This window comes from Artemia franciscana, chromosome 6 (genome assembly GCF_032884065.1).
Source record: "Artemia franciscana chromosome 6, ASM3288406v1, whole genome shotgun sequence".
Classification (NCBI taxonomy): Eukaryota; Metazoa; Arthropoda; class Branchiopoda; order Anostraca; family Artemiidae; genus Artemia; species Artemia franciscana.
The window spans coordinates 5131285-5158627 of NC_088868.1; the positions used below are offsets into that span (position 1 = coordinate 5131285).

Consider the following 27343-nt stretch of genomic DNA (forward strand, 5'->3'; position numbering starts at 1 on the left):
AACAGCTAAACAATTTTATTTAGTAAATCATACAAATAATTATACATTTTTTTTGGAATTTCGCTATCCGTTAAGTATAAGAAATAAATATATAAAATCTTAAAATAAATTTAATTAGTGTCCATCGTCACGTCTTGTGACTGAAGTTGACTCTGAGCAATTTCATGCAGCACTTTTTGCAAATGTTCCAACAGCGTTTCACCTTCTTTAACAACTGACTCCAACTTCAGTGCTGCCTCGAAGTTTTCATGCTCCAATTTTTGAAGACTAGCCACCTAAAATAAATGAAACGCTTGTTTCAGACATAGCCCCAATTCCCTTATTGATCTTTCATTGTAATAACACAACCAGGGCCGTACCCAAGACTTTGCTCAGGAGGGGGCGTTTACCAAATGATTTTTGATCAGGGGAGGGTGAAATAAAAGAAGGAGTTTATCTTCCGTGGACTGTCAAACGGCTCGAATATTTTTTTTTTGTCTAAATTTTTTAAAGCAACTTGCAGTGCGAGGTTTTTTTTTAATTTCTTTAAACGCAAAATATCTATTTTGCTGATTTTCATGACTAATTAATGATTCAAATAAATATTTCGAAGGGGGGGGGATTCAAACCCAATACCCTCGTCCCTTGGATACAGCCTTGACATCGTAATGTGTTCTTAACATATTCTTCTGTTAAATATCACATTTTAATAAATTTACGCTTTTTATTTGGTTAATAGTTAAAGATAAACTTATACATTTTTTTCACTTTCGCCTCTTATTGTTCAAACACATCTTTCTGGTGATGTTTTTTCTTCATACAATTTATCACTTTTTTGGCAGCATATTTTCTTAATTTTGTTACTTTTTTATTTGATTTATTAATAATATGTTCTAATTTTGCCTAATCTTAGCCCAACATACTTAAAACCCGAAGATGAAAAGGCGTTAAGTTTCACTGGATTGAATATGAAAAACCTCAAAACAATTTTTGCCAATGCCATTAGAAAGCTACATCCAACCCCGTCCCTGAAAATGGCACTTGGGTCTATAAGTGCCTTTCTCCTTGGTGATATTTTATTGTAGCTGTACATTTTCCACTTACTAGTATCACATTTCCTTCAATCTGTAATCTCTACATTTGATTATTAGGTCTATTAAACAGAAAGCTACATTTAAAATGTTCCAACAAAATGTTTTTAAAGCGCAAAAACATTTCATGGGTTTATTTTAGCAAATCCATATCTAAAATGATTCTTTTCTTCTTCTTTTTTACTGTTGGCTACCTTGTATATTGCGTAACTTTAGTGAGGGAAGGGACTACGGTTTTTTTTTCAAAGCAGAAAGGGTTTGATGACTTGCAAAAAGTCTGTTTTTTTCTAGCCACTAGTATTAATAATAAATTAATGCAGCACAAAGCCGCCTGAGGCTAACACAGCTACGGACACCCCTTCTCCATATCTATCTATAAAAGTCTCCCTCTTTATACCCTCCCAACAAGCTCCCATTTCCTTAAATCAAGACATCCTCCTATCCCATTTGGGGGGAACAACTTTTCGTTTGGCCCTAGATGATTGGCCGACATGGACGATCCTGACAATGTTATCTTTCATCCGCAGATAGTGTCCTAGCGATATCAACCTATCTCTTATTATAGCCCTAGAAAGCGGGATTGAATCATATTGTTGCATAAAGCTTATTGTTAGAGATCCGGTTAGTCAGACTGGTACCCAGAACAATCCGTAGGCAATTTCTCTGGAAAACACCAAGTCTATGCTTGAGAGCCATACTTAGCCACTGTCATCACTATAGCTTCCGAAATCCTTCTTCTTCTTCTATTTCAGCAAACGCGGGCTTTTCGAGTCTGTTTTTGAGAAGATGTGCTTTGATGTGTTAGAAATTTTCCCTGTGTGTCATCTTCTGCTGCTAGCATAAAAAAGGACAGTACATTCTTAAGGGTATATGTTCGCTGCCATGATTTCAAGCTATGATATTACGAAACGCCAAGAATTTGAAGGGTAAACCATATATAATCATAGAAAAATTGGTGGTCAGTGATGGCTCCCCACCATCAGTACATTTTGCTAGAAAGAAATTGCCTGTGATAAAGTCTAATATTCGTTCCCTCCCTTTATCCAGGTGCATTGTGTTAGAAGAGATCCCTCCTAGTTTGGAGTTGATGATCTAATCCCGGAACTTGTTAGTGAATCCCCATTGTTATCGGTTAATTAACACATGTGCTTAGTGACCGTGTTTTCACTTTTGTTACATATGTATGAGAGTAGGTAGTATACCCCAAATCTAAGCTTACTCCTATGGGTATTTCATCTTGGGTGTCAATTTTGATTCCTCCAGCATTCAGGTTGATCGTGTTAGCGCCTTAAAGTTTGGTTCCGATGATCTCGTCCCTAAACTTGTTAGTGAACCTCCATCAATGGCTATTGGTGAATTGACACATATATACTCAATGGCTGGGTTTCCAGTTTTATTAGATATTTATGCAGGGGCGGATCAAGTATTTTTCTTAGCGAGGGCGCATAATAGGTTGCTTTGATAAACTTGCGAACAAAGAAATACCAGTAATTTACAGGGAACCTCGACAATTATGCGTCGTAGGTCGGTAGTGGAAAAATTTAATCTACAATCTGATGTGGGTTTAAGTTCTAATAAATCTGTTGAAATTGATGTGTAAATATTGAAAATGATGTACAAATATTGATACAAAAATTGTGAGTTTTAAAACCACCCCACCATAAAAAAAAAGCTATTCACCATCAAAAAAAAAAAAAAAAAAATATCAGATTTATATTTTCTGCATAATTTTTCGACTTTGCACTCTCGACCACTATAGCGAGTGAGTTAAGCTTTGTATTGTATAAAAAAAAAAAAAAAAAAAAAAAAAAAAACATCTATTGGGGGTCATGCAATCATTGGGACTATTTATATAAGTCAATCCATTTAGTGTGTTGCCTAACTTTATGGCATCGCTTAGTAATTATGATAGCAATGAATAGTAGGAAATGAGGATTAAGCAAGGCCATATCCAGGGGGGTAAGGGGTTTGAACTGCCCCCCACCCCCGAAAATATAGTCAAAACTATATTAACGTAACAAAAATCGATAAAAACAAATTTGTATGCGTTTTTTTAGTTTTTAATATGTACCCGCCCCCCCCCCTCCCCCCAAAAAAATTCTAGTGTAAAACATCCTCCGATAAAAAATCCTGGATACGGCCGTGGTATTAAGATACAACTTATATATTAGTAAAAGATGTATGAAACATCAAATACTAGATCGTTTAGGGGTGTAACAAGAAAAATTGAACAAAGAGATAGACATACATAGAATACTTTTCAAACTAGTGTCTTCAGTATAGGCAACAAAGGATCAACTAATCACTACTTTTTTTCAATAGAGTTTTAATAAAGAGTGTCAAATTTGAGGAAATCTTAAAAAATTACTAATCAAACTTTTACTTTTCATAACAACGTGGCATATCTTTCCACTTTTTAAAGTTTGACATATTTTGCTTAAATTACAAAAATCACAATTCTAAAAGAAAACGTGTATTTCTTTATTTCTACTCCCGTGATATCTATTGATATCAACGTTAACGTTTATAATGGCAAGTCCTGTCAGTCTAGAGCTCTTCGTTAGTATTTCCTCTTCTACTCATCCTAAAACATTGGAATACTCGTAAAAAAAAATAATTATGTGTTTGTTATTTTTGTATTTGATAGGTATTTTTGAAATCACCATTCTATTGGTGACTTACATTCTCATGGTTTCAAGCTGTGGTTGATTTCTAAATTAATCTTTTTAATACCTTGAGATTTTCCGATATTCATTCCAAACGTTTAAACCTCGATATGTCTGTTGAGAACACAAATTAAAATTTGAAATTATTTTAGCACTAAGAAATTCTTTTAGAAAGAAGTTCTTTTAGCATTTAGCATTAAGTAAGAGAATTGTCCTGTAAAAATTTTGGCTTATAAACTACTAATACTGGAAATATGATTGGATGGCATGTACCAAAGTAAGCATAAAAATCCTCAGTGGTATATATAAGATTTTATACAAATTTATGGACAAATATATGCAACCACAATACAAAAACATACCTATATTTATCGACTGGCTGATATTGAGAGTGAGAAATTCTGAAGAAGTATTTTAGTTCCATTCCGTTTCCGTGATTTACTCAAGTGGTGTGAATTTCCACTTTTTTTCAACATTTCTTTAGAAAATATAAAAAAAAAAATATCGATGCCATTCTATTGATTCGAACTGAGAATTCCGAGACCCGTCTATACCGGCTAGATAAAAATAATAACACAAAATTGTTTTCTTTTATAAAGAATTTTTCGAAAATTTGTTTATCTCAAATGATTACTCCGACCTTTGAAGGAATATTTCGATTCAAATACTAAGTTTTAAATGTATACTTATAAGAATCTTTAGTAAATTTCAGAGATTTCTAAAGAGTTTAAAGTCTTTATTTTAGTTTTTTAGGATGAAGAGAGGAGGTGTTAAATGATCGCATTAATTTTAACGTCATATAATTAGATGAAAACAGGCAGTAGAGTGGCCTCCATTTCTACGTCATATAACGTCATATAATTAAGACATATATACTTAGAATTAACGTCGTTATAATTAACGTCATATACATATTAACGTCATACAATTAGATGAAAACAGGCAGTAGAGTGGCCTCCATTTCCTCATCAAAATCCAAAACGTAAATTAATAATATCTTTGTAATTCCCATACATTTACTTCCTATTATAGAAATCCCCTAAAAAACAACAACGATGTAAAAACCACCCCTCTTCGCAAAAAAAGCAAACACAAATTTTATGACAGGCAAAAAAAGTAATGATATGAATTTCCTAACCCATATGACATAGAAAGACTCGAAAACAAATTTTGACCGCAAAAAGAAGTTTAAATTATAACTTTTTTTTGGCCTTGTTGTGAGAGCACAATCCTGAAATATTATTTCGATAGCCTAAAGAAGTTGACATTTTAAATTTCCCCTCTTTATTATGAATCATCAATTTTAATTTTTCAAAATCAAACATTAAATAATTTAACATGAATTTTTAAATTAATTTTTTTTTCAATTTAATAAAATAATTTAACATTAAATAATTTTTTAATTTTTACCAATAATTGATTTTAAATTTCCCTTCTTATTATGAAATGAAGATTCATAATTAGTAGACCCGTAATTAGTCAGATCGTAATTAGTACCAGAGACCCCACGAAATAACAAACTTTGTTTCAAACTTATTTGCAAAAAGATGATTAAAAACTTCTTAATAACTTGACTATTAAAAACCAATTACAAAGAAAAAATAACTTTCGTCCCAACGCCAACCAAAGCAACGGGTCCTAACCAAAAATCCACCACTACGTTAGGGGCGTATGCCCCCCGCACCCCCACCAGGATTTGCCACTGTATGTATGCTGCTAGGCGGTATACGTTTTTTTCAGTCTATTTTATAATATTTTATCTTTTTGGTTTGCCTGGCTTTGTTTAGTTGTGTGGCTGATTGTTATTCGGCTCTCATTTTATTTGTCAGTGCTTTCTACTTTATTTCAATTTGTTTTTGTTTATTCCAAGAATTTTTTTCATGTCTTATTGAGCGTGACGGGCCATATGTACTGGATTCTTAGAGTTAGATCTGATAAGTTATATAGTTACTCCTGTGCAAACTGTGGCTATCCTAGCTTAGTACAAAATATATTAGTAATGATAGGTTAGTTTTGATTAAGAACATCGAATTAAGTCTAGATGATTTAGTACATTGCATAGGTGTTTTGATGCCAGTTCTCAGGGTAATGATAAAGTGAACCTTGATATAAAGCACCATATAAATCCCCAATTGACGTGGGTCAGGATATGAGATTAGATGAATTGCACTTTTTACAATTAAATTATCGTGATTTCTGAACTTTGTTTTACGGAAACTTGAGCCTCGTTTTCAGGCCACCCACATCCAACACAAGAGTTCATTACGGGTTGTCCAGATCATCGTTTTGAGTGTCGTGTTTAACACGGGCAATTGTCTTCTCAGAACTCGTTCTTAACCTTGGCCTCGTTTTCAGGCCACCCACATCCAACACAAGAGTGAAACACGGGTTGTCCAAATTTTCGTTTTAAGTGTCATGTTTAACACGGTTGATTGTCTTTTCAGAACTCGTGCTTAACCTTAGCCTCGTTTTCAGGCCATCCACATCCAACAAAAGAGTGAAACAAAGGGTTGTCCAGACTCGTTTTGAGTGTCGTGTTTAACACGGGCAATTGTCTTCTCAGAACTCGTTCTTAACCTTGGCCTCGTTTTCAGGCCATCCACATCCAACACAGGAGTGAAACACGGGTTGTCCAAATTTTCGTTTTGAGTGTCATGTTTAACACGGTTGATTGTCTTTTCAGAACTCGTGCTTAACCTTAGCCTCGTTTTCAGGCCATCCACATCCAACAAAAGAGTGAAACAAAGGGTTGTCCAGACTCTCGTTTTGAGTGTCGTGTTTAACACGGGTGATTGTCTTCTCAGAACTGGTGCTTAACCTTGGCCTCGTTTTCAGGCCACCCACATCCAACACAAGAGTGAAACACGGGTTGTCCAAGTTTTCGTTTTAAGTGTCATGTTTAACACGGTTGATTGTCTTCTCAGAACTCGTGCCTAACCTTAGCCTCGTTTTCAGGCCATCCACATCCAACAAAAGAGTGAAACAAAGGGTTGTCCAGACTCTCGTTTTGAGTGTCGTGTTCAACACGGGCAACTGCCTTCTCAGAACTCGTGCACAACCTTGCTATTCTGGCACGTTACAATTTCCAGAAATCCGGGTCCAACACATATAAAACCCGTAAGTTGAAAACGCTTGAAATTTTGCTGGGTTGAACACGGAGTACCTGAAAACGATTTTTGTCAAACCTGCTCAAAGCACAATTCAAACCCGGTGCCTGAAAGCACAACTTTGGTTAATGGATCATACTGCAAGTCAGTGAGGAGTTATGATTCTTTTTTTTTCTATGATCATGTTTTCCATCACTATGGTGGGCTTGGACAACACGCGAGAACAGATTTTGACCCAAGGTTAAGATATGACATGGTGGTTGAGGTTTATTGACTTGACTTTATTAAACAAGAAACGATATACATAAATCTTATGCAAAGGAGACAGGGAGGCAACTTGTTTTGTCTCCTTTAACAATAGAGAGAGAAAAAAGAAGAAGGAATTACACTTCAATAACTCACACGGAGTACATAGAGAAAGAGAGAGAGAGAGAGAGAAGAAGCGGAAAAAAATTCTAAAAATAAAATTGTGTTGCTGTTTAACGTCCCCACCAGGAATATAGAGCATTTTTTAAATTGGTTGGAGCTCAATGGGACCTATTACATATTAAATAAAAAAAAAAGTTTTTTTTTAACTGAAAGTACGGAGAGGCATTAAAAATTAAAACAAACAGAAATTAATCCGTATATGAAAGGGACTGTCCCCTCTTCAATGCCCCGCTCTTTGTGCTAAAGTTTGACTCTTTTTCACAACTCTACTTTTTAAAACAATAAAACACTTTAGCGTAAAGAGCGGGGTATTAAGGAGGGGACAGCCCCTTTCATATACGGAAATTTTTTGTTCGTTGTAACGTTTAATGTCGTTCCTTCTGGTTAAAAAAACTTTTTTTTTATTTTCTTTCTTAACGTTTTTCAATTAATGCAGGTTTTTATTTTGGCTCAACGTACACGAATAATTAAAACAGAATTCTCATATTAATTTTACTTTTTTTGGCTAAATGGCTTTCTCAAAGTTTTGGTCGGACCGTTTTGAGGAAAAAGAGATGGGGAGAGAGCCTAGTTGCCCTCCAATTTTTTGGTCACTTAAAAAGGCCACTAAAACTTTTAATTTTATTTACGAACGTTTTTATTAGCAATAAATATACGTAATTTAAAAATTAACTTACGTAGCGAACTTCTTTATTTGTATATTTTTTACTATGATGGGGTTAGCTCTCTTGTCGATACCTCCCTTTATACACTAAAATTCGAATTTTGTTCCAATAAAACACTTGAACAATAGAATGTATTACCATTTTTTTGTATTCTGTGACTTTAGTATCGATTTGAACGCAGTAGCTTCGAACCCCTAAAGCCAAAAAAATTCTGAATTTGATATTTGGTTGTGAATAATATACTGCAGTTAATATTTGTGCTCGTGTGACCAAAATTTAGGCAGCATTAATTAGCATCGAATTTTTAATTGCCCCTCTCTATGATCTAGTTTCCCTCTGTGATCTGTTGTCTAACATAAAATGAGCTAAACAGGGGTTAATTTCAACAAGGGTTGAGTAAAGCAAGGGTTTACATGGCAACCCTCAAGACATAAAACCAATGAAAGAAAAAAAAACTTAACACCAAATGAAATGGTAAAATTCTAGCTGAAAGTCTATAAGATAGCAAAAAAAATTCTCTTTTTCTTTCAAAGCGAAACTCCTACCCACACCCCAACTCCGTGGGTTCAGATATAAAGAGATGGGATCATTTCCGTAACTACATCAAGGCTAAATCGTTCTCTAGAGACCAAAAAATTATTCCATGTAAAAAAAAAACGAAATGGCAATACGAGCCAATCCTTATGATTAGGGAGGGCTGAAAGAATTTCATTGGAGAAGGCAAATTCACCAAAAATGGCCTTTTAGCAATAATACTTCCTTTCCGTGAACGGTTCTGTTTCTTTTCTGTTCTTTTAATCCAAAGATAAGAGCTCATTTTAGTTTTTTTTAAATTAAGCCCAAATATGGCAATTTAAATATTTTTATGTGATATCTCTGGACATCTTACTTAGAGAGGTCAATCTAAATACCGCAATAAAACTACTACAAACCCTTGACTTACTGAAAATGCATTGTAATGTATGGTACATCAAACAACAAAAGATTTTTATAACAAACCGTATGACAACCATAACAACCTCATAACATTTATAAACAACCTCAAACAACAATTTTACCTGCAAGTCAGTTGTAGATTCCTCGCTAGGTAACGATTCGATCAAAACATCAATATCTTTGGCCGTTCTTGCAATCTGTTCAGCATATATTTTCGCTAAATCTAAAACATTGAAGAAATAAACAGCTTTAGCAAAATGTATTAATATATATCAAAATACAATCTAATATAATAAAATCATATTATAAAAAATATAATTAAAATGATTATACAAATATGTAATTAAATTATATAAATATATAAAATAAAAATATATTATATAAAATCATATTAATATAATTAATATAATATAACAGCTTCAACAAATATAGGCCTTAATAGTGTCTACCCGTGAAACAAGGTTAGAAAATTATTTAACGAATTTCGAACTTAAACTTGCTAGTGATGGATATTAAAAAGCATACTAAGAGATAATCTACCCTTCCATAGCACCTATCTTAGCAATAATTAAAATTTTCAAACATTGCCCAGTCTGGTGTCAAGGTTTTTTTTTTTTTTTTAGTAATGTTTGGCAATGTTGCAACGTTTTAGTCAGTTTTAGTGTCAGGGCTTTGTCCCTTCTCGGCTTTAACATTTTCCGCTGCTTACATTGTTATTTTATTTATTACTTACTACGTTATCTTATTTTACTTCAAATAACCTTTTAAATTGAAGGTACCATAATAGACTCTCCTTACACTTTAGCAGGAGTGACAGCAAAAAATTATAAAATTCTTGGAGTCACAGTAGCACCTCACCCACAATTCACCAGTATCGTAGCTTTGCTTAAACCTATATCTTCAGATAAATATCAATAAGCAACATTGTTTGCTTCAATTTTCATTTAAATTATATCATCAGGACGTTTGCACTTAAAGTGTAGTTCAAAAACCTAAAGCAATTGAATTAATTGGCCCTTCCAAGTTGTTGCATTTCAAAAAGCTAAGTTTTTAAAGTTCCTTCTTTGGGGACACTTGCATGTGAACAGTTTCGTCGAACCAAAAAGCCTAAGTATCTTACTTAGCAACACATCTATTTTGTTATTTGAACTGAATACGTCAATCTAAGAGTTCATTCTAAATCCAAGGTGATCTTAGTCAGATCAACCCACAACGAATAAGAAAATCTAGTTTATAGATGGGGAGGTTCAATAAACAATACAAAAGCGCAAACAATCATAAGAAAAATACAAAGAATTTTCGGAGAAATTATAAGAATGAATAAGAACGAATAACGAATAAGAAAATCTAGTTTAGAGATTGGGGGTTCAATAAATAATAAATTATAAATTTTATGATTTAAATCATAAATCATAAAATAAAAAATAATAAACCAATCATAAGAAAAATACCAGGAATTTCGGGAGAATTTATAATTTTTTTTAAATTTCAGGAGCCAAATACTAAGGCTAAGCAGAAGTGAATAATTGTATTATAAATTTGGGCCTTTAAACAAAATTTTCACTGTCAATGCACTGTCATTGCCACTGTCTAACCCCGCAAATCTAAATAATAACTAAAAAGAAATACAAACAGGAAATTCATTCCTGAATTTAATTAAATAAAAAACGAGTGCTTTTCAACTGAAAGTAAGGAGTGACAGTGAAACTTAAAACGAACACAAATTATTCAGTATGCGACAGGCGTAACCCCTTGCTCTTCAGCCTAGCGTTTCTTAGTACTATAAAAAACCTTCTTGATCCAATTAAATGACCCTTGTGTTTCAGGAGCAGTTTTCAAAGGATTAGGAAAAAAAGTCTAAGTTTAATGTAAAAAACAAGGTATTGAGGAGAGGGCCCTCTCGTGCACGGAATAATTTTAGTTCGTTTTAAGTTTTAATGCTGCACCAAACTTTTGGTTTAAGAAACTTTTTTCAAATTTCATTTCTGATCTTTTTCAAATAATGCCGAGAAATCCACCTACATCCTGCATGAAAAAAATCGCCATGAAAAATTCCTCCTAGTAAACTCCCCCCTGGAGAATTACCCGGGGCAATGCCATCCTGGCTGAAAGTGGCCCAAGAATATTTCATTCAGACAATTCCACCTAGGAAAATTTTCCTTATTTTCATTTGAAACAAGACTTCTTTATTTAGTTTCTGATCATTTTTCAAATTGTGCCAGAAATATCCCCTGTTTGAACATTTTTTCCCAGAAATCCCTGTCCCAAAATGGAAAGTAGCTCCTGAGGAAAATTCCCCGTATGGAGAATCTTTACCGCGGAACTCCCATCCTCATGGAAAAATCTTTCAGACAATTTCAATCTTGCCAAAATCCCCCTCGGACAGTTACTTCGAAACATCTCCACGTGTAAAATTTATTCGCCTAAGAAACAGCACTCCTAAGACAAATAAAAAGAATGTCACACATGAATTCTGAGAAAACCTTCCAGTATAAGATTTCTCCTGAAAATCACCCCCCCCCCCCTAGAAACTTCGCACCCCACAAAGAATTCTTCCCGTGAAAAATATCGTACTCCCAGAGCCCCCCCCCCCAATAAAAAATGTTGTATACTTCCCAACATCAAATACTATATGTAAACAACGAGCAAAATCCGTAACTTACAGCCCTTTCTCCAGGGGCATCGTAGAGACATGTTATCCCTAGAGGCATCTTTAATGGATCTCTCAACTATTCTGAACAAAATAACTATCAGGGAAAAGGGGGTATAGGAGGAAGGATAGTTACCTTCCAATCCTTTTGATCATTAAAAAAGGGCATTAGAACTTTTAATTTCCGTCGGAACGAGCCCTATTCCAATCTTTAAGACCATTGGTACCATGCAATCACCGCTGTGGAAAAAAATATACACGCATCTGTGATTTTCCTTCTGGCAAAACTATGAAATTCCACATTTTTGCAGAAAGGAGCTTGAAACCACTCGTGGAGGCGCTACTCAATCATAGCTGTCACCCCCATAACCCAACAAGCAAAAATTTTACAGCATAAAAAATTATGCAACTACTCGATAGAGATACACAATGAGTCTTTTTCACTTTCTAATTTTCGAAAAAAGAAAGTGACACATTTCTTTGTTTAACCTGTAAGAATTCACAACATAATTCACATGCGGACAAAAGTTTGAAATACTGAATACAACAGCTTGAAAAGGTCATAAAAAAACAATTAAGTGCCAAACACTCAAAAAACTAATTTCAGAACTAAATAATTAGTAAACGTATTTTAGTGTCAAATAATGAAAAAATCAAACAAATTAAGTCTCAAATAATTAATAAAACCACTTTAAATGCCATATAATCTTTGTAAACATTTACAAATCAGGTGATTTGAGAGAAGCTATTTACCGTACTAAATTATTTTTTCTCTCCTATTTCTTACAAATTAAATAAGATTCCACAAAGATGATAAAATGAAAGACACTTTTAAAAAAGCTGCAAAAGAAGTCCATGTGTAAAAAGATGCTTAGTAGATAAATGTTGGACCTTTTCATATTTTAGAAACAAATATGTTCATAAAACAAATAACAGTGGGCGGATTATCTAAAAGGTATATCTGTTATACTTGCCTTCACTATTTTAATCTAACCTTTTTGGTGCTTATGAATTATTCAGAATACACTCAAGTTCCTGGTCTGAATGTAAGACCTGAGAAAAGCGGTTTCACAGCAACAAAGACAAGTGACGAATGACAGAATGCATTAGACTTCTATAATTTGGGCTATATATTTGCGCATTATGGGGAGTCTGGGGTAAAGCATAACGGGGCTGCATGCAAATTATTTTAGCTACAATTATTTGGCATATTATGAAGTAAGAATTGTTTTCTAACTTCACTCTGTCCAAATACTTTACCCCCAACCCCCTAATGTGCAAATATATAGCGCAAATTATATAAATCAAATGCATTCAGTCACCCAAGTATGAAACCGGTTTTTACAGATCTAAAGAACAAAAGTCTTAAGTGTTTTCTGAATAATTAACAAGTACCCTTTTTTGCTGCATTTTTTCTTTAATTGGCATCAGCCAGCTGGATGCAACAATGAGCTGCCAGCTGCAACAGCACCAACACAAGATGGCCCATAGTCTGTTAACACTCGTCAATTTACTTTAAAAAATTATAGCTGTCTTGTGTATCTTAGCTCCTTCCCCCTTGAACTTTGAAAAATTACAATAATAGCAAAAAAATCTAACCTTGCATTTCTGTTTGGTTTTGCTGAGGTGTGGCACTTCCTCTATCAAAGCCTGGAACTGGACTAGGAACAGCGAATCGTTGTAGTACACCAATAGCATTACAAAAATTGTCAGCTTGCTAGAGTGAAGTTTCTATTAATGCATGGATATGTTAATTTATAAGAGACAACAACCAGTATGGGTTTTGAGCAGAGCTTAGATACCAATACAGTTATGAAAAATCGATTTATTTTTGGGAAACAGTGCACGGTAGCGATGCTAGCGGCTGGAGACGGGAAACTGGCAGCACAGCTTAGATAACCAATATTGATATCTAAGCTGCGTATACAACAAAACAAAATTGCGTTCCCGCTTATGGTGTTGTAGTACGATCTACGCGCCGGAGCGCGGGCTTGGAGGAGGCGCCAAGTTCAGAGCTCTGTACCAAAAGCTTCTTATGGGCAAGATAGTTTTCATAACTGTATATTGGTATCTAAGCTGTGGGTTTTTGAGTCCCCAGGCCATTCATATTTTCGTTGCTCTAAACATGAATCTTCAAAATGAATAAAAGAGCCGAATAGATTTGTATTTATAAGAATTCGCTTCAAATAACAAAATGGATTTCTTCAAAAATTATAACTATTCATTTTCAAATTTTAATTTAGGTACGATTGTTCTATACATTTAAATGAAGAATTCAGACACAAAGTATGTATATTTTCTTTAGCATGTTCTTGATTGTTATTGGTATTTTAGTAAAAATTATTATTATATTTTTCAATAATGGAACCCAAAAATGGGTCCAATATTTTGGAGAGAGAGAGAATTTATTTATAAAAACACAAAAAATGCAAAAAAAGAAAAATTTGCCAAAAAGTCTTATGGCTTGTGCAACTATTCTCGAGACTACAAAACAAGTTAATTATCAACAGATTCCCCTAAAAATCAAAAAACGAAACAATAATAAGCAAAAAAAGTCACCACCTGAGACCCTATACTACACTAACCTAATATAACTATGCTTTTATGCACTATTTCCCTACTTTATCTATTTACTAAGAAAGAAAAATCATAAATCATAAATACCCAAAAAATGGTCCCTAAGCAACCCACAAAATTCAGCCTATCAGTCTCTTGAACTATATCATAAGGAAGGGACCCCCATATAGAAGGAAGAACATGGCAAATCAAAAATGCAGACCTTGTTGACCTTTTAATCGGTTTTCTAATCGCTGACAAATTCTTTGTATCATATTCAGGCTCATCTCTAAAAAACACGAACCATCATAACATACACTTAATTTTAAAGTGTAAACCTTAGAAAATATAATAATAGAATGTTGAATTTTTATCAGGAAGTATGATTAAAATATGACTTTAGGACAAAACTGTTTATTATAAATTTCCTTCTCTATTGTCAGTTTTAACTTTCCTCATCTTATTTAATAGTTTAACACTAGATTCACCAGTTGAAATCTGTAAGAGATTATATACTCAAACGGCAGCTTGTTAAATGAAACCTTATGAACAACTGACCAAACAACAACATTAATTGCCTGCATTTCACAGAACTTATTTCCAAATTCCTGCTATACTGCTTGTGGCTAAAATGTTCTTCGAAGCTTTCATTTCATTTAATTAGTGGTTGAGGTGGTAGGGCTGTTGAGGTGCCTGGCCAAGTAAAGCCGCATGATGGTCCAACTGACACCCCTGTTTTTATTTATCAACTCATTCCAAACAGTTCATGCTAACGAGCTGTAAGTGAGGAGGGACTCAGCCCAATAGTAACCAAAACTCTAAAAAGGGAATCTTTATAACAATAAATTCATCAAAAGCATTGGATCACATAGATCCAAAGATTCCAAACATATGATTTTTTTTTTTTTTTTTAAATAATACACATCAAAAGCCACACGCCTGAGAAAATATACCTGATTTTCAAAAAAGGGGAAAACACCCCAAAGAGTCAAGCAATGTTAATGAAAATCACACTATCAGATTCGGCATACCATAAAAACTGTGAGAACCCTGTTGTAGAGATTTCGAGTCCTTCTATAGATAACTATAACCTAACCTAGATAGAAAAATGGAACTTTTCATTTTTCCTAATAGAAACATCACACATACAGATTTATTGGTTTTCTTTATTTTTTTATTCTCTGGAGCTGATTGTATCAAACCAATGGCCCTAAAAAATTGGGAGAGGGATAATTATCAAAATTTTTAGATAGTCATTTGATTCAGCATGGTTGAAAGATCAAATAACTATGCCTTTGGGGATGACATAACCCCACCCCACAGTCCCTGGGGAAAGGTATCGTTATGCAATTTGCTCACTGTTTATATATAGTATTTGTTATTGAGAAATATATCCATTTTTTTTGGAAGGGGGTTCTCAGGGAAAGAATTTTCCTTTAATTGGAGGGAAATTTCCAGCTATGATTTGAAAAACATTTTAAATCAAACAAAAAACAAGTTTTTTCAACTAGAAGTAAGTAGCAAGGAGTATCCCTCCCTTCCTTCCTCACGAATGGTACAATTTCTGCTCCTTTTAAGTTTTAACATTGCTCCTTAGTTTTAGGTGAAAAAAAATTTTTTTTTTTTTTGGTTTGACTTCTCATGGTAAGAAACAAGTCAGATGTTGAAGGTTTATTGAATAATCCAATTGGAGGTAAAGATGAAGTGATAAAATATAACAGCTTACTTTTGTAATGAAGAGAATTTTTTTGTGCTAGACTGGATGGTGGAGCTTCAGTGCTACTTACACTCAAGTGCCTATCTTGTTTGACCAACTCAATTTATTAATGAATAATTGACTACTAGAGGTTGTTGGTTTATAGGAGATATTTTGAATGATTCACTCCTGAATATGCTTAATTATTTTTTTAAGAGGCTGAACTGGGATCAAAATCAAAGAGAGGTGTTGCCTTAAATTTGCATAATCCTGTTGTAATGTAGTGGATTGATGCTCTGTTTGGCAACACAGGGCCCAGGGTTCAATCCCCACCACAGCAACGTTGGGCAACAGGCTAGCTACTGATCCCTGTAAAAAAGTCCCATCAACTGCAACATCAATTCGACACCCTATGTGCCAGCGATGGCTCCAGAGGATCTTTTATTCTTCTTTAATTTGCATATTCCCTTCATATATTTTTTTTCGGAATCTTTTTGAATCACTGTCTCTGTCTTCCAGTTCCAAAAATTGTAGGGAGGTATATGGACTATCATCAAGTCCTTTCACCTCTTTGACGCCTTCATTGGACAGGCTAGCCATTGGAAGCTATTCTCCTCCAGTCAGCAAACAATGAATACACACTATCATATACAACGATGCACTGCTATTGATTGTGGGAATCACAGGTACCTCAGCTACCTGTCCCAAGCAGTTTAAGGCCATTAGGCTGGCCAGTACCAATATGGCTCTTCCTACTCCCTCCCACTCTCTCCTGCACAATCAAAATCTATGTGTAAATCATCTCCTTTTAAATTAACTTCTTCATTCTTCAATAATCACTAAACAATGTTTCTCTTCTTTAAGATATCAATAGATGCCTTAAATATCTTACAATCAATATAACAAGACAGGTTAGAATTTAGGATGGCTGTATAAGTATTTGGAATCTTGGCCAAACAGCAGAAACACTTTAGAGAATTAGTCTCCTCACTTGGAGCCTGGCAATCAAATAATGCATGCTGAATTATTTCATCTCCTGAAAAGCAGACTAGGCATAAGGGAGAATGATGTAGCTTCCAATTAAGTAAAAAGTTATTTAGAAGAAGGGCACCTGATTTCAGCTGGTAGTATAGCACAGTATTTAATCTAGTACAAAATGGGGATAAAAATTCATTTACTGTAATTAACATTGGATCTTTGCCTAATAATATCTTGTGAATTGAGGTCATAGGAAGGACTAGGGATTAACATGGAAGCCTTTGCTGCTAGAGAATCAACCATATCATAATATTTGATGCCTTTATGAGTTGGAACATGTTGGGGATAAATCTGATTGCCTTTAGTCTTAAGATTAAGAAGCTTTCTTCTAATATTATATAAATCCTTGTCACTGGCAGTTCTATTAATATTTTGGAGCAATAGTAATGCTGATTTAGAGTCAGAGAGACCGAGTGTATTTTCAGATTTTATGTTATAATTTAAAAGTGCATCCAGGGCCAGGTGAATGGGATATAATTCAGCAGACAAAATAAAAGACCTCAATGGGGGAGGAGAACAGATGCTCAAGTTCAAGGATAGGATTCATGCTCGTGCTCCACCTCCCTGGACAGATCCATCTGTATATATGTTTCTATCTTGAATCACCATCTATCTGTCTCAAATCACTGTCTTTTCAGATTTGAATCACTGTATATAAAAACTTCAGACTTGGAAGAAAAGCTGATTACCAGGGAGGTTTAATAAACTCAAAGTGGTTCCATTTCAGTTTTGTTTGCAAAAACAAAAGCCAATCTTGTGATAGGACAATAATGAGTGACTCAAATTTAAATATTTTGAATATTTCTTCCGTGGCATGCTGATGATGTTGTTTGTGCCTATTTAAGTAGATCACATAGAATCTACTCTAATTGATATTGTTTTGTTTTTTTTTATCTTTGGCAAATATTTTTGGCTGTGTTTTGGTGAGTGATATCTCAGAACACTCCATATATATTTTGCAAGCTAGCCTTACCTTAACCTTTTTCTATTAGGACTAGATCATCAATATGTCTTTGTTTAAAAAAGAATTGGCATCATTTAAAATTATTTTTGACTAAACAATTGTGGGATGAGGTTCAAGCTGTTTCAGACTGTAACACATCTTTTGATTGTTTGGTGATTCAGTCTAGACCGAAATCCACCAAACTTGCCACCCCTTATCTCTGTGGGATCAACAAAAAATCGGAGCCTTTAAACCCTTGGATGACTCCTGCTTTACTCAAAGGCTAGGGAAGATCTTTGTCTTTGGCAGAAAATGCAAAGCATCTTCTTGTTTCTTTCACCTGAATAAACATAGGAATTACAGGAACCTATAATCAATTATTGGTACCGAAAAGTCAAATTTCAATTTTAGGAAGTTTTCTGAGTATAAAAAGGAGCTGAGAATACTACAGCTATTACTATCAAGTTACCAGAGCACCAAGCCTCCTAAGCCCAACACAGCTGAGCCTGTTCCTCTGCCACTCCAATCAATTGAAAGTTTCACTCTTTAACCCCTTGCATGAAGTTCTGATTTCCTCTTCTTTATTTATAGTCTGAGCAACTTGGTCTTCTTAACCTTAATCTTTAAACATGTTTTTGCACCCAGAACTAACAAACCCTCCAAAAACTTATTTAATTTGTCAACATTCTTATCATCTGTATAACTCAAGTTTAGGAAAGTTTTACCATCTCATATAATTCCATGGTCTCCTGACCTGTGCTATGTTTCTTAGGATGAAGTCCTACAAAATAACACATATAAACAGGATTAGGACAGAATCCTACCTAACTCCTGATTCAACACCAGACCAGTAACTAACTTAATATTCTACCTCAAATACAGCAATATTGTTCTCACACATAAGACTCGTCACCTTAAATGATTATCTGATATCCAAACAAGGATAATCCTTTACTAAAGCTTCTTTATTGGCTGACTCCAATACCTTTCCATAATCTATAAAACTGAGGACTAGAGGGGTCTGACAACTCCCACTTCCAAATTATTAATCTAAGAGTGAAAACATAGTCAGCATATCTCCCCTTTATAAAATCAAACTGTTATTCTCTTACAACTTTACAAACAGCTCTAATAAACACGGAAAAGCTATGTAATTTGCTTCCTATAGAGATCAAGCAAATGCCTCTATAATTATCACACTCACTCTTATCCATATTCCTAAAAAAGCTCTTATTAAAGTTTTTCTTGAACCACAATGTACTTTCCTCTTTTCAAAATCGTATCCATAATCTTCAGTAATCTAGCATATATCTAATCTTAGAAGATCAGTACTGCCAGTTTGGATTGCGATTTCTAGTGCTGTCTACTTTACTAACTGCTCTTTCTCAAACAAGTCTTTCTTCACTTCCAAGTTACAAAAAATGTTTTAATTTCTTTCTATATCATTTCCTTATCATTGCTTAACACACTCTCAAATTATGCAAATCTCTTGTTTATTTTAAACTATACAGCATATGTGAAAACGCTATTGAAGAATTACTATCTGGGATGAAAGCAAAATTGTTGCAACAAAGAGGAATTCCTACAGAGAGTTTTTCTTGTAACATATAATGTACTAAACTTTATTCCCATTCAGTTTGGAGGGGTTCAATAGGGGTTATTTAAACCCAGACGCGAGTCCAGAACCAATATTTTAGTAAGCTTCTTAGCAAACACTAACTATATCTCCCTATATACAATAAAAAAGACATCCTCTTCAATTTTATAGAAACAGTTGAAATTGGTTTTCAACTTTACTAAAAGGCTTTGTTTGCTGTAAAAAAGTAGAATTTCAGTGTATATTTTCAGTTTAATATAAAACCAACCCAGATGCTTTCATTACGACAAAGTATAGAACAAAAGAAGGGAAAATGTGATAGGCTGTTAGAATTTCCATAGATAAAATTTTCTGTTTTATTTTTGGTGATATTTTTCTAGATAACCAATGTTGTTCCAAGAAGTTCTTTTTGTCAAAGGAATATTTGAAGTTAAAAACAACATTGCCAAGAGAAAAAAGCCTATATATTTATCTAAATTTGAGGAATGTATTTTGTGAATAAGTCATTGTAAATTGTATAATTATTTGTCGGTAGAATAAATTTTAGTTTAAGGCTAAACAAATAATAACAATTAAAGATGGTTCCTAGTCACTGATTGAGACCCAATTCCTACATAGTTTAGACATACTTTGATGTTATTCTTGCTACACTTTCTATGGATCATGGAACATATCAAAAATACAATATTGTCTTTCAAATTGAGTCCTTTGGGGCATGGTTGTTTTTGGTCATGGAAATATCCAGCTTGTGTAATTGCTGAAGGTAAACCCAGTGTCTAGGCAACAACAAATAAAGACAATCAATGTGTAGCTCCTGAATTTTTTTTTTCAAAATATTGTACAAAAACTAATTTAGGAAATCCACTGCCAGAATAAAAAAAAAACTAAGCTGTCTGATGTGAACAAACCTATACACGCCCCTCCTCCATCTCATTCTATTCAAAACCTCCCTCTTTACACTTTCCCAAGAAGTTCCAAGTTCCATTAAGTACTTCCTTTGTGATCTTCTAGCCACACAACATGCAGTCCAAAAATAAAATGAACCAAAAAAAATAATTAAAAATTATGGGAAATTGGTAAGATAAATGAGGTACTACAGGACAATAACATTATAAATTAAATGGATAAACTTGTAGTATGAAACAGGGAGCTTTAAGGAAGGATTTTTCCAAGAATCTTGAAAACTTTGAAACATTGTTATTAGTGAAATCTGCAAAAGAAGAAAGGAGCATGGTGCTCATCTGCTCAATAAGTTACTGTATTATAACCCTAAGAATTTTCACAAATGTATCCAAGATCTCCTGGGAAAGGTCTCTTCAAAGTTTTTTTACTGGATAGTAATGGTGACTCAGTGAGTGCAGATATTGTAAATGATTATTTTGCTTCAATTTATAAAACTCAACCACCACCCCAAAATATGTTGGCCAACAGTGCAGTGAGCAATACTTCTGTGATTGAAATACATCATACCCAGCTTAAACTCGAAAATCTTGACACAAATAAGTCAGTATACCCAGGTGATATCCCTACAAGATTAACTGTGAAGTGTGCCCTGTATTTAAGTGTACCTCTAACTGCAATTCTTAACCAATGTTTCGTAAAATGGTATTTTTCCAGTGTGTTTTAAGCGAGCTATTATGTCACCTATACCGAAAAACAAGACCCCAAAAGTTCCCTCTGACTTAAGACCAATATCAAAAACCTCTATTTTCTCTAAAATTTTTGGAAGTTTTATTTATAATTTCCTCTTTGACAATATTCACAATAAAATCAACCCAAATAAGTTTGGCTTTAGGCCAAATCATAGCACCACACATTGCTTAATTTATATACTTGACACTGTTTTCAAACACCTTAAGTTGAATAGTTCCTATGTTGAGGCTGTTTTGCTGATATTACCAAAGCCTTTGACAACTTGGATCACCAGACAGTTATTGATAATGCAAGGGCTTTAGGTGTCAGAGATTTTGTTTTATGTATGGTAGCTAGTTTTTTTTCTGGTCATGAGCAATGTGTAGTCCTCCCTAACAGAGATTCATCAGGTTCTACCTTGATTTCCTGTGGAGCACCCCAAGGGACTAAATTAGGTCCTTTAGCATTTGTAATTGTTTTTAACATTGTTTTGCCAAATTTTGACAATACTTTTAAATTTTTGGATGATTTGACATGACTTAATCTTTGTCAAATCTCAAATACTTTGGATGTTAAACTTGACTCACTCATTAACAACTTAAAGAATGATCTTGACAATGTTAAACTCAACCTAAAAGCAGTTTAATGCTATTCTCCTTTTTAAAAATATACCCTTAATCAATAGTTACATTTGCATACCAAATTTAAATATGGTTAAACTGCTTGGTGTGCAGTTGGAGACAGTTGCAGAGGCAACTGTCCCGCTCCAGAGTTTTTAAGATTTCCCTTCCTATAAAAACCTTGTATCCTAAAAGTGGACAACTTGCATAGCTTACAACCCTTGCCTGTGCTGAGAGCTGGAAAGGGGGGGGGGGGGGTCAAACGTGAAGGCATAATTGTTCGACCTATAGACTATTTTGAAAAAATGGCTATCTCAAAATTTTGATCGGACGCGTTTTGGGAAAATGGAGACGGAGGGTTAATTTTCCACCAAAGGAAAATTTTCGGAGGGGGATTTTCAGGGGAGAATGCCTAGACCCTACTAATTTGTTGTTTTTTTTCTGATTATTCTTGTAGACTTTATAAGGGGCCTGTGAATGGAACCAAGAACTCTCTTAAATGGAAATCCCACACTTTTCACTTATTTAAATCTGGTAGTTTTCTCCTTAAATCTTTCTCCCTTCTTAAACGCTTCTCCATATCAATCCAGAACCTTAAAATAAGTTTTTGTTCTTATATAAGACCCTTTCTTGAATATGCTTTTCCTGTCTGGCACCCTGGGTTGACCAATGCCCAATGTTCTAAAATTAAAAGCATTCAAAAAAAGAGCAATAAAATTTTACTGAGGACATCCCATACTACTTATCATGAAGGTTTGGCTAGACTTGAACTTTTTATGTTGGAATCACAACATCATATCCTTACCATGAACTTTGGGCACAAGTGCCTGAGATCTGACTGTAATTGATGTCTTCTTGCCCCCTTCAATCCCCCAATCCTTCCTAATACAAGACCTAATGCTTGTAGAGCTTCAAACACCCAACTTGACTTGTGTCCCCAAATGTTGACAATGAGGTACAAAAACTCAACTGTTATTTTGTTATTTTATTTGTTGTTTAAAGCTCAATTATTTTGTTTTGCATTTTAATAATTGATTTTTAACTTTGTAACTTTGTTTATCCCTTAACATCTGTTTTATCATTGGAATTCTTCTGACGTGGTTATGCTAGCTTGTGTGCTATTTTAGGCAATAAATCATATTTTATTCTACTCTAAATCTTAACGGTCAGAAAGGCAATAAGTTTTGCAGATATTAATCAGAATCAAACAAATGGAAATATTAGAAAAATGGGTGTAGTATTTTGAAACAAAGTAGTAGACAAAACAAAACCAAAAACTTGAGATAATAAAGAAATCTGGATATTTTAATTTTATATCCAGAAGCCTTTGTCAACAGAGAAAAAAAAAATAAGACAATGAAAACAAGAGCCAAGAGCTCATATGGCACTTGTGACAAGGTTGGGAGAGCTAAGAGCTTCTTCTCGCCAAGTTTCATCATGATCTCTCTACTCTGAGCATTTTCAAAGATTTCCAGTTTCCCCCTCTAACTCCCCCAATGTCACCAGATCTGGTAAGGACTTAAAATGAGAGCTCTGAGACATGAGGTCCTTCTAAATATCAAATTTCATTAAGATCTAATAACCTGTTTGTAAGTTAAAAATACTTCATTTTTTCTAATTTTTCCAAATTAATTGTCCTTCCACTCCCCCCCTCCCCCAGATGGTCAAATTGGGGAAGCAACTCGTTCTAATTTAATCTGGTCAGGTCCCTGATATGCCTGCCAACTTTCAGCGATCACTATATTGATCATGTATCAAGTTTTGAATCTTCTTCATGTAAAAATTGGGGTGGTCCAGGATTCAAACCTGAGACCTCTTGCACCTTAAGTGAGAATCATACCCCTAGACCACAAGCCATACTTAAGAAAAACAATCATTTGTTTTATTGGCAAATAAAATTCTTCTCAATTATCTTGTTTGCTCACTCCTCCCAGATGGTAAAATTGAGGAAGAGACTATTTCTAATTTAATCTAGTCTGGTCCCTGATATGCCTACCAACTTTCATTGCCCCAGCTTATCTAAAAGTACCCAAAATAGTAAATCCTCCAAAGAGAGCAGTTCCAGTCCAGTTATGTCCATAATGTATCTAGGACATGAACTTATCCTTCCTACCAAGTTTCATCATGATCACTACACTCTAAGCATTTTCCAAGATTTCTGATTTCCTGCCAAAACTCCCCCCAATGTCACCAGATCCAGTCGAGATTTAAAATAAGAGCACTAAGACACAAGGTCCTTTAAATATCAAATTTCATTAAAATCTGATCACCAATTTGTAAGATAAAATACCTCATTTTCTCTAATTTGTCTAAATTAACACCCCCCCACTCCCCCAAAGATAGCCAATCCAGTCTGGTTGTGGCAATCACATACCTAGGACCTGTCTTTATTCTCCCCACCAAGTATCATCACAATCTCTCGACTCTAAGCATTTTCCAAGATTTCTGGTTTCCTCCTCCAACTCCCCCAATGTCACCAGATCTGTTCAGGATTAAAAAAAAGATCTCTTGAGACACAAAGCCCTTCTAAATACTGAATTTCATTAAGATCCAATCACCCATTCATAAGTTAAAAACACCTCATTTTTTCAAATTTTTCCAAATTAGGTCCCCCCCAACTCCCCCAAGGAGAGCGAATTTGGCCCGGTTATGTCAATCATATATCTAGGACTTGAGCTTATACTTCCCACCAAGTTTCATCCCAATCTCTCTATTCTAAGCATTTTCCAAGATTTCAGGTCCCCTCCCCAAAAAGACACTGGATCTAGTTGGGATTTAAAATGAAAGGTCTGAATTATAAGTTCCTTCTAAATATCAAATTTCATTAAGACCCAATCACTCATTTTCAAATTAAAAATACCTCATTTTTTCTAACTTTTCTGAATTAACACACCCCTACTCCCCCCCAGATGTTTGATTGGGGGAAACAACTATTTTTAATTCAATCTGGTCTGGTCTCTGATACACCTGCCAAATTTCATCATCCTAGCTTATCTGAAAGTGCCCAAACTAGCAAAACCAGGACCAACAGACCAACCAACAGAAATTGTACTTGCTATATGTCACTTGGTAAATACCAAGTCCCATAAAAATCTCACATCTTAATAACATTCAATATAAATAATAGTCACCATGCCAATAGCACCAAATACAACAACAGTATGACAAATTAGATTGTCTCTGGAATATCATAATGTAGTATGATTCAATATCAAACTTAGTGCTAATTGTATAGTGACTATTATTCAGATACTCCAATAGAACCACATCAGAAAGAACTCACATTCTTTGAACATCAAATGCTTCATTGAAAACCTTCTGAGGGAGTTCACATTGTTTTAAAGACAATGTGAATGGTCTTCAACCTGATTTAACACCAGGTTTGAGGTTCCTCAGGAAAAAAAATATAGTGATTCTACTATACTTTACCTGCAAGCTCCTCCTCTCTACCTAATTTGCAAATAGGATACAGCCCAAATTTTATACTACCAGTGTTTTTCTGTTTCTTGATTTATCAGCATAGATTTAGTTTAGGGGGTGCACAAGTTAAACAAGAGTGATATGGATAATTAGGGCTTTACATTTGCACATATGGATGGGGAGGGGAGGCAAAGTGTAGAGGAATTGCAGTCAAAACATACACATATGCATATACAGTAAGAATGGATTTGGAAAAATTCTAGTTTAGCTACTATTTGCTATCTTGGATAGGGGTAAGGTTAGGAAAATGAAACTTTCAGTAATGAATCCAAAGCTAAAAACATACTCCAGGAAGGTATTTCTAAGCTTCTATTTTGACCCTCTTCTAATTTATAAGTCTTAGAAATGTGCCTGCTTGACAGGCATATTTCTTTTGCCATTTTGAAATTTTGACAAAACAACATTTTGCCTTAAATTTCAGTGATCAGTTTCTTTTTCTCTAGTTTTAGTTCTGAAAATACAATGCATATTATTTGAGAAGAAACTTTTAGCAATATTATTAATTTTTTCCTAAATTTAAGAAATATACTTGCATATCTTTGAAACCTTATAAATTGGGATTGAGCAAAGTTGTAAAACTGAAAACAGTTTTCTTGTCAATTATTTGTAAACTCTGTATGTTATCTGTTATTTTGTAAAGTTTCACTTTATAATATAAGGTTTTTAAAGATCATCAAAGGTCAGTGTCCTCTAGAGGGACTTCAAAATACCTTCCCTGGACAAAATTTATCCAGTAGACCTAGGCTACCTGTGAAAATTTAATTTTACTAGCCTAGCTCCTTTCCAAGGTAGCAAAAAGCAGCTAAACTAGAATTTTAGGTAAACAGTAAAATTCTAGTTTAGTGACTTGCTATCACAGAAAGGGGTTAAGTTAGGAAAATGAAACTTTCAGGCATGGATCTACAGGCTAAAGTGTGTCCTGGAAAGGTATTTTAATGTATCTACCTCTACTCTTTCTCTCTCTAGAGGGCCCTTGCCTTTGATGACCTTTAAAAATATGTGAGTTATAAAAGTGAAACCTCACAAAATAGATTTTCTTCTTGAATGAAGTACAACAAAATTGTTTTCAGCTTCACAACTTTGCTCAATCCCAACTTATAAGGCTTTAAAGACATGCAAATACATTTCCTAAATTTTGAAGAAAAAAAAAAACAACATTGACATGGCTCAGAATTCTACTCAAATATCAGGAATTGCATTTTGAGAACTAAAAGCAGAGAAAAAGCAACTGGTAACTGAAAATAAAGGTAAAAATATTGTTTTGTCAAAATTTCAATAGGCTAGGTCATGTCATGTAGGCAAATTTCAGGACCCTCTAGAGGAAGAAGGAGTGGAGGTGGATACTTTAAAATACCTTCCCAGATTATATTTAAGCCTTTAGACCCATCCCCAGAATTTTCATTTTCCTAGCCTAACCCCTTTCCAAAATAGCCAAAAGTCACTAAGCTAGAATTTCACCCTATATTTTTGTAATGCTAAAAATATTTATAGTTAGGTTGGGTCTAAAAGTGCTTAAATTTGAATTTGCAAAAGAGGCAATTATTATATTTGTAAAGAGCATAAAAAAAAGTATTGTGTGGTATGTTCACTTTATTACTAAGTCAATAATAAGAACTGTGATACATTTACCAAATTTTACCATTGTTTTCTTAACAAGTTTCAATTGCATCAGCATTAATTATTGAATTATCCTATGAACTGATTAGCCATACTTGGAAAGAACATACCAAAAGGAACCTTGTAGCCTAGTCTAGGATAATTTTCACCTTCTCCCTATGTCAGTTGTGGATACTTGTACATTCTAACCAAAATATAAAGTGGAAAATCTAAAGAGTAGGTATTCATTTTTTTTTTTTTCTGATTTCTATCCTACAATAAATAGGCTCGTAGGCCTGACCAATTTTATATTTTTGAGGTTTCATCCTCTTTATTTACATCAATCTTTAATATTTAAAAAATCCTACGTTATTTATGTAATCTTGAAGCTGAGTGATTCGGTCAGCCATTTCTCTCCTCTTTAAAAAAAAACAAATACTTTTTACTCAAACTTTTCTATATAACTCAGTAACTAGCAGCTCTGACATCTTTCTTATTAGAGAAAAGCAAAAAGTAGTTTTCATAGGTAGCGTCTTAGCCTAACTTGAGTAAAATTAGGGGAACTTAATTCAAATAAAGGAAACTAAAATTACAATAATATGACTATAAAACATTGTGTAATTAAAAAAAATTCTCACAAGAACAAATTTTTCCACATAACT

At 34.1% G+C, this 27343-nt stretch overlaps 1 protein-coding gene across 1 annotated transcript; it reads right to left on the reverse strand.

Moving 5' to 3' along the window:
• Nucleotides 1-27174, reverse strand: LOC136027943 (mediator of RNA polymerase II transcription subunit 21-like). The gene is made up of 4 exons (XM_065705414.1): nucleotides 27050-27174; nucleotides 13123-13240; nucleotides 8996-9096; nucleotides 1-275 (listed from the first exon to the last, which is right to left on the reverse strand). The coding sequence occupies exons 1-4, from the start codon at nucleotides 27089-27091 to the stop codon at nucleotides 111-113; spliced, it is 426 nt and encodes a 141-aa protein (XP_065561486.1). The 5' UTR covers nucleotides 27092-27174; the 3' UTR covers nucleotides 1-110.
• Nucleotides 27175-27343: the final 169 nt, after the last annotated feature.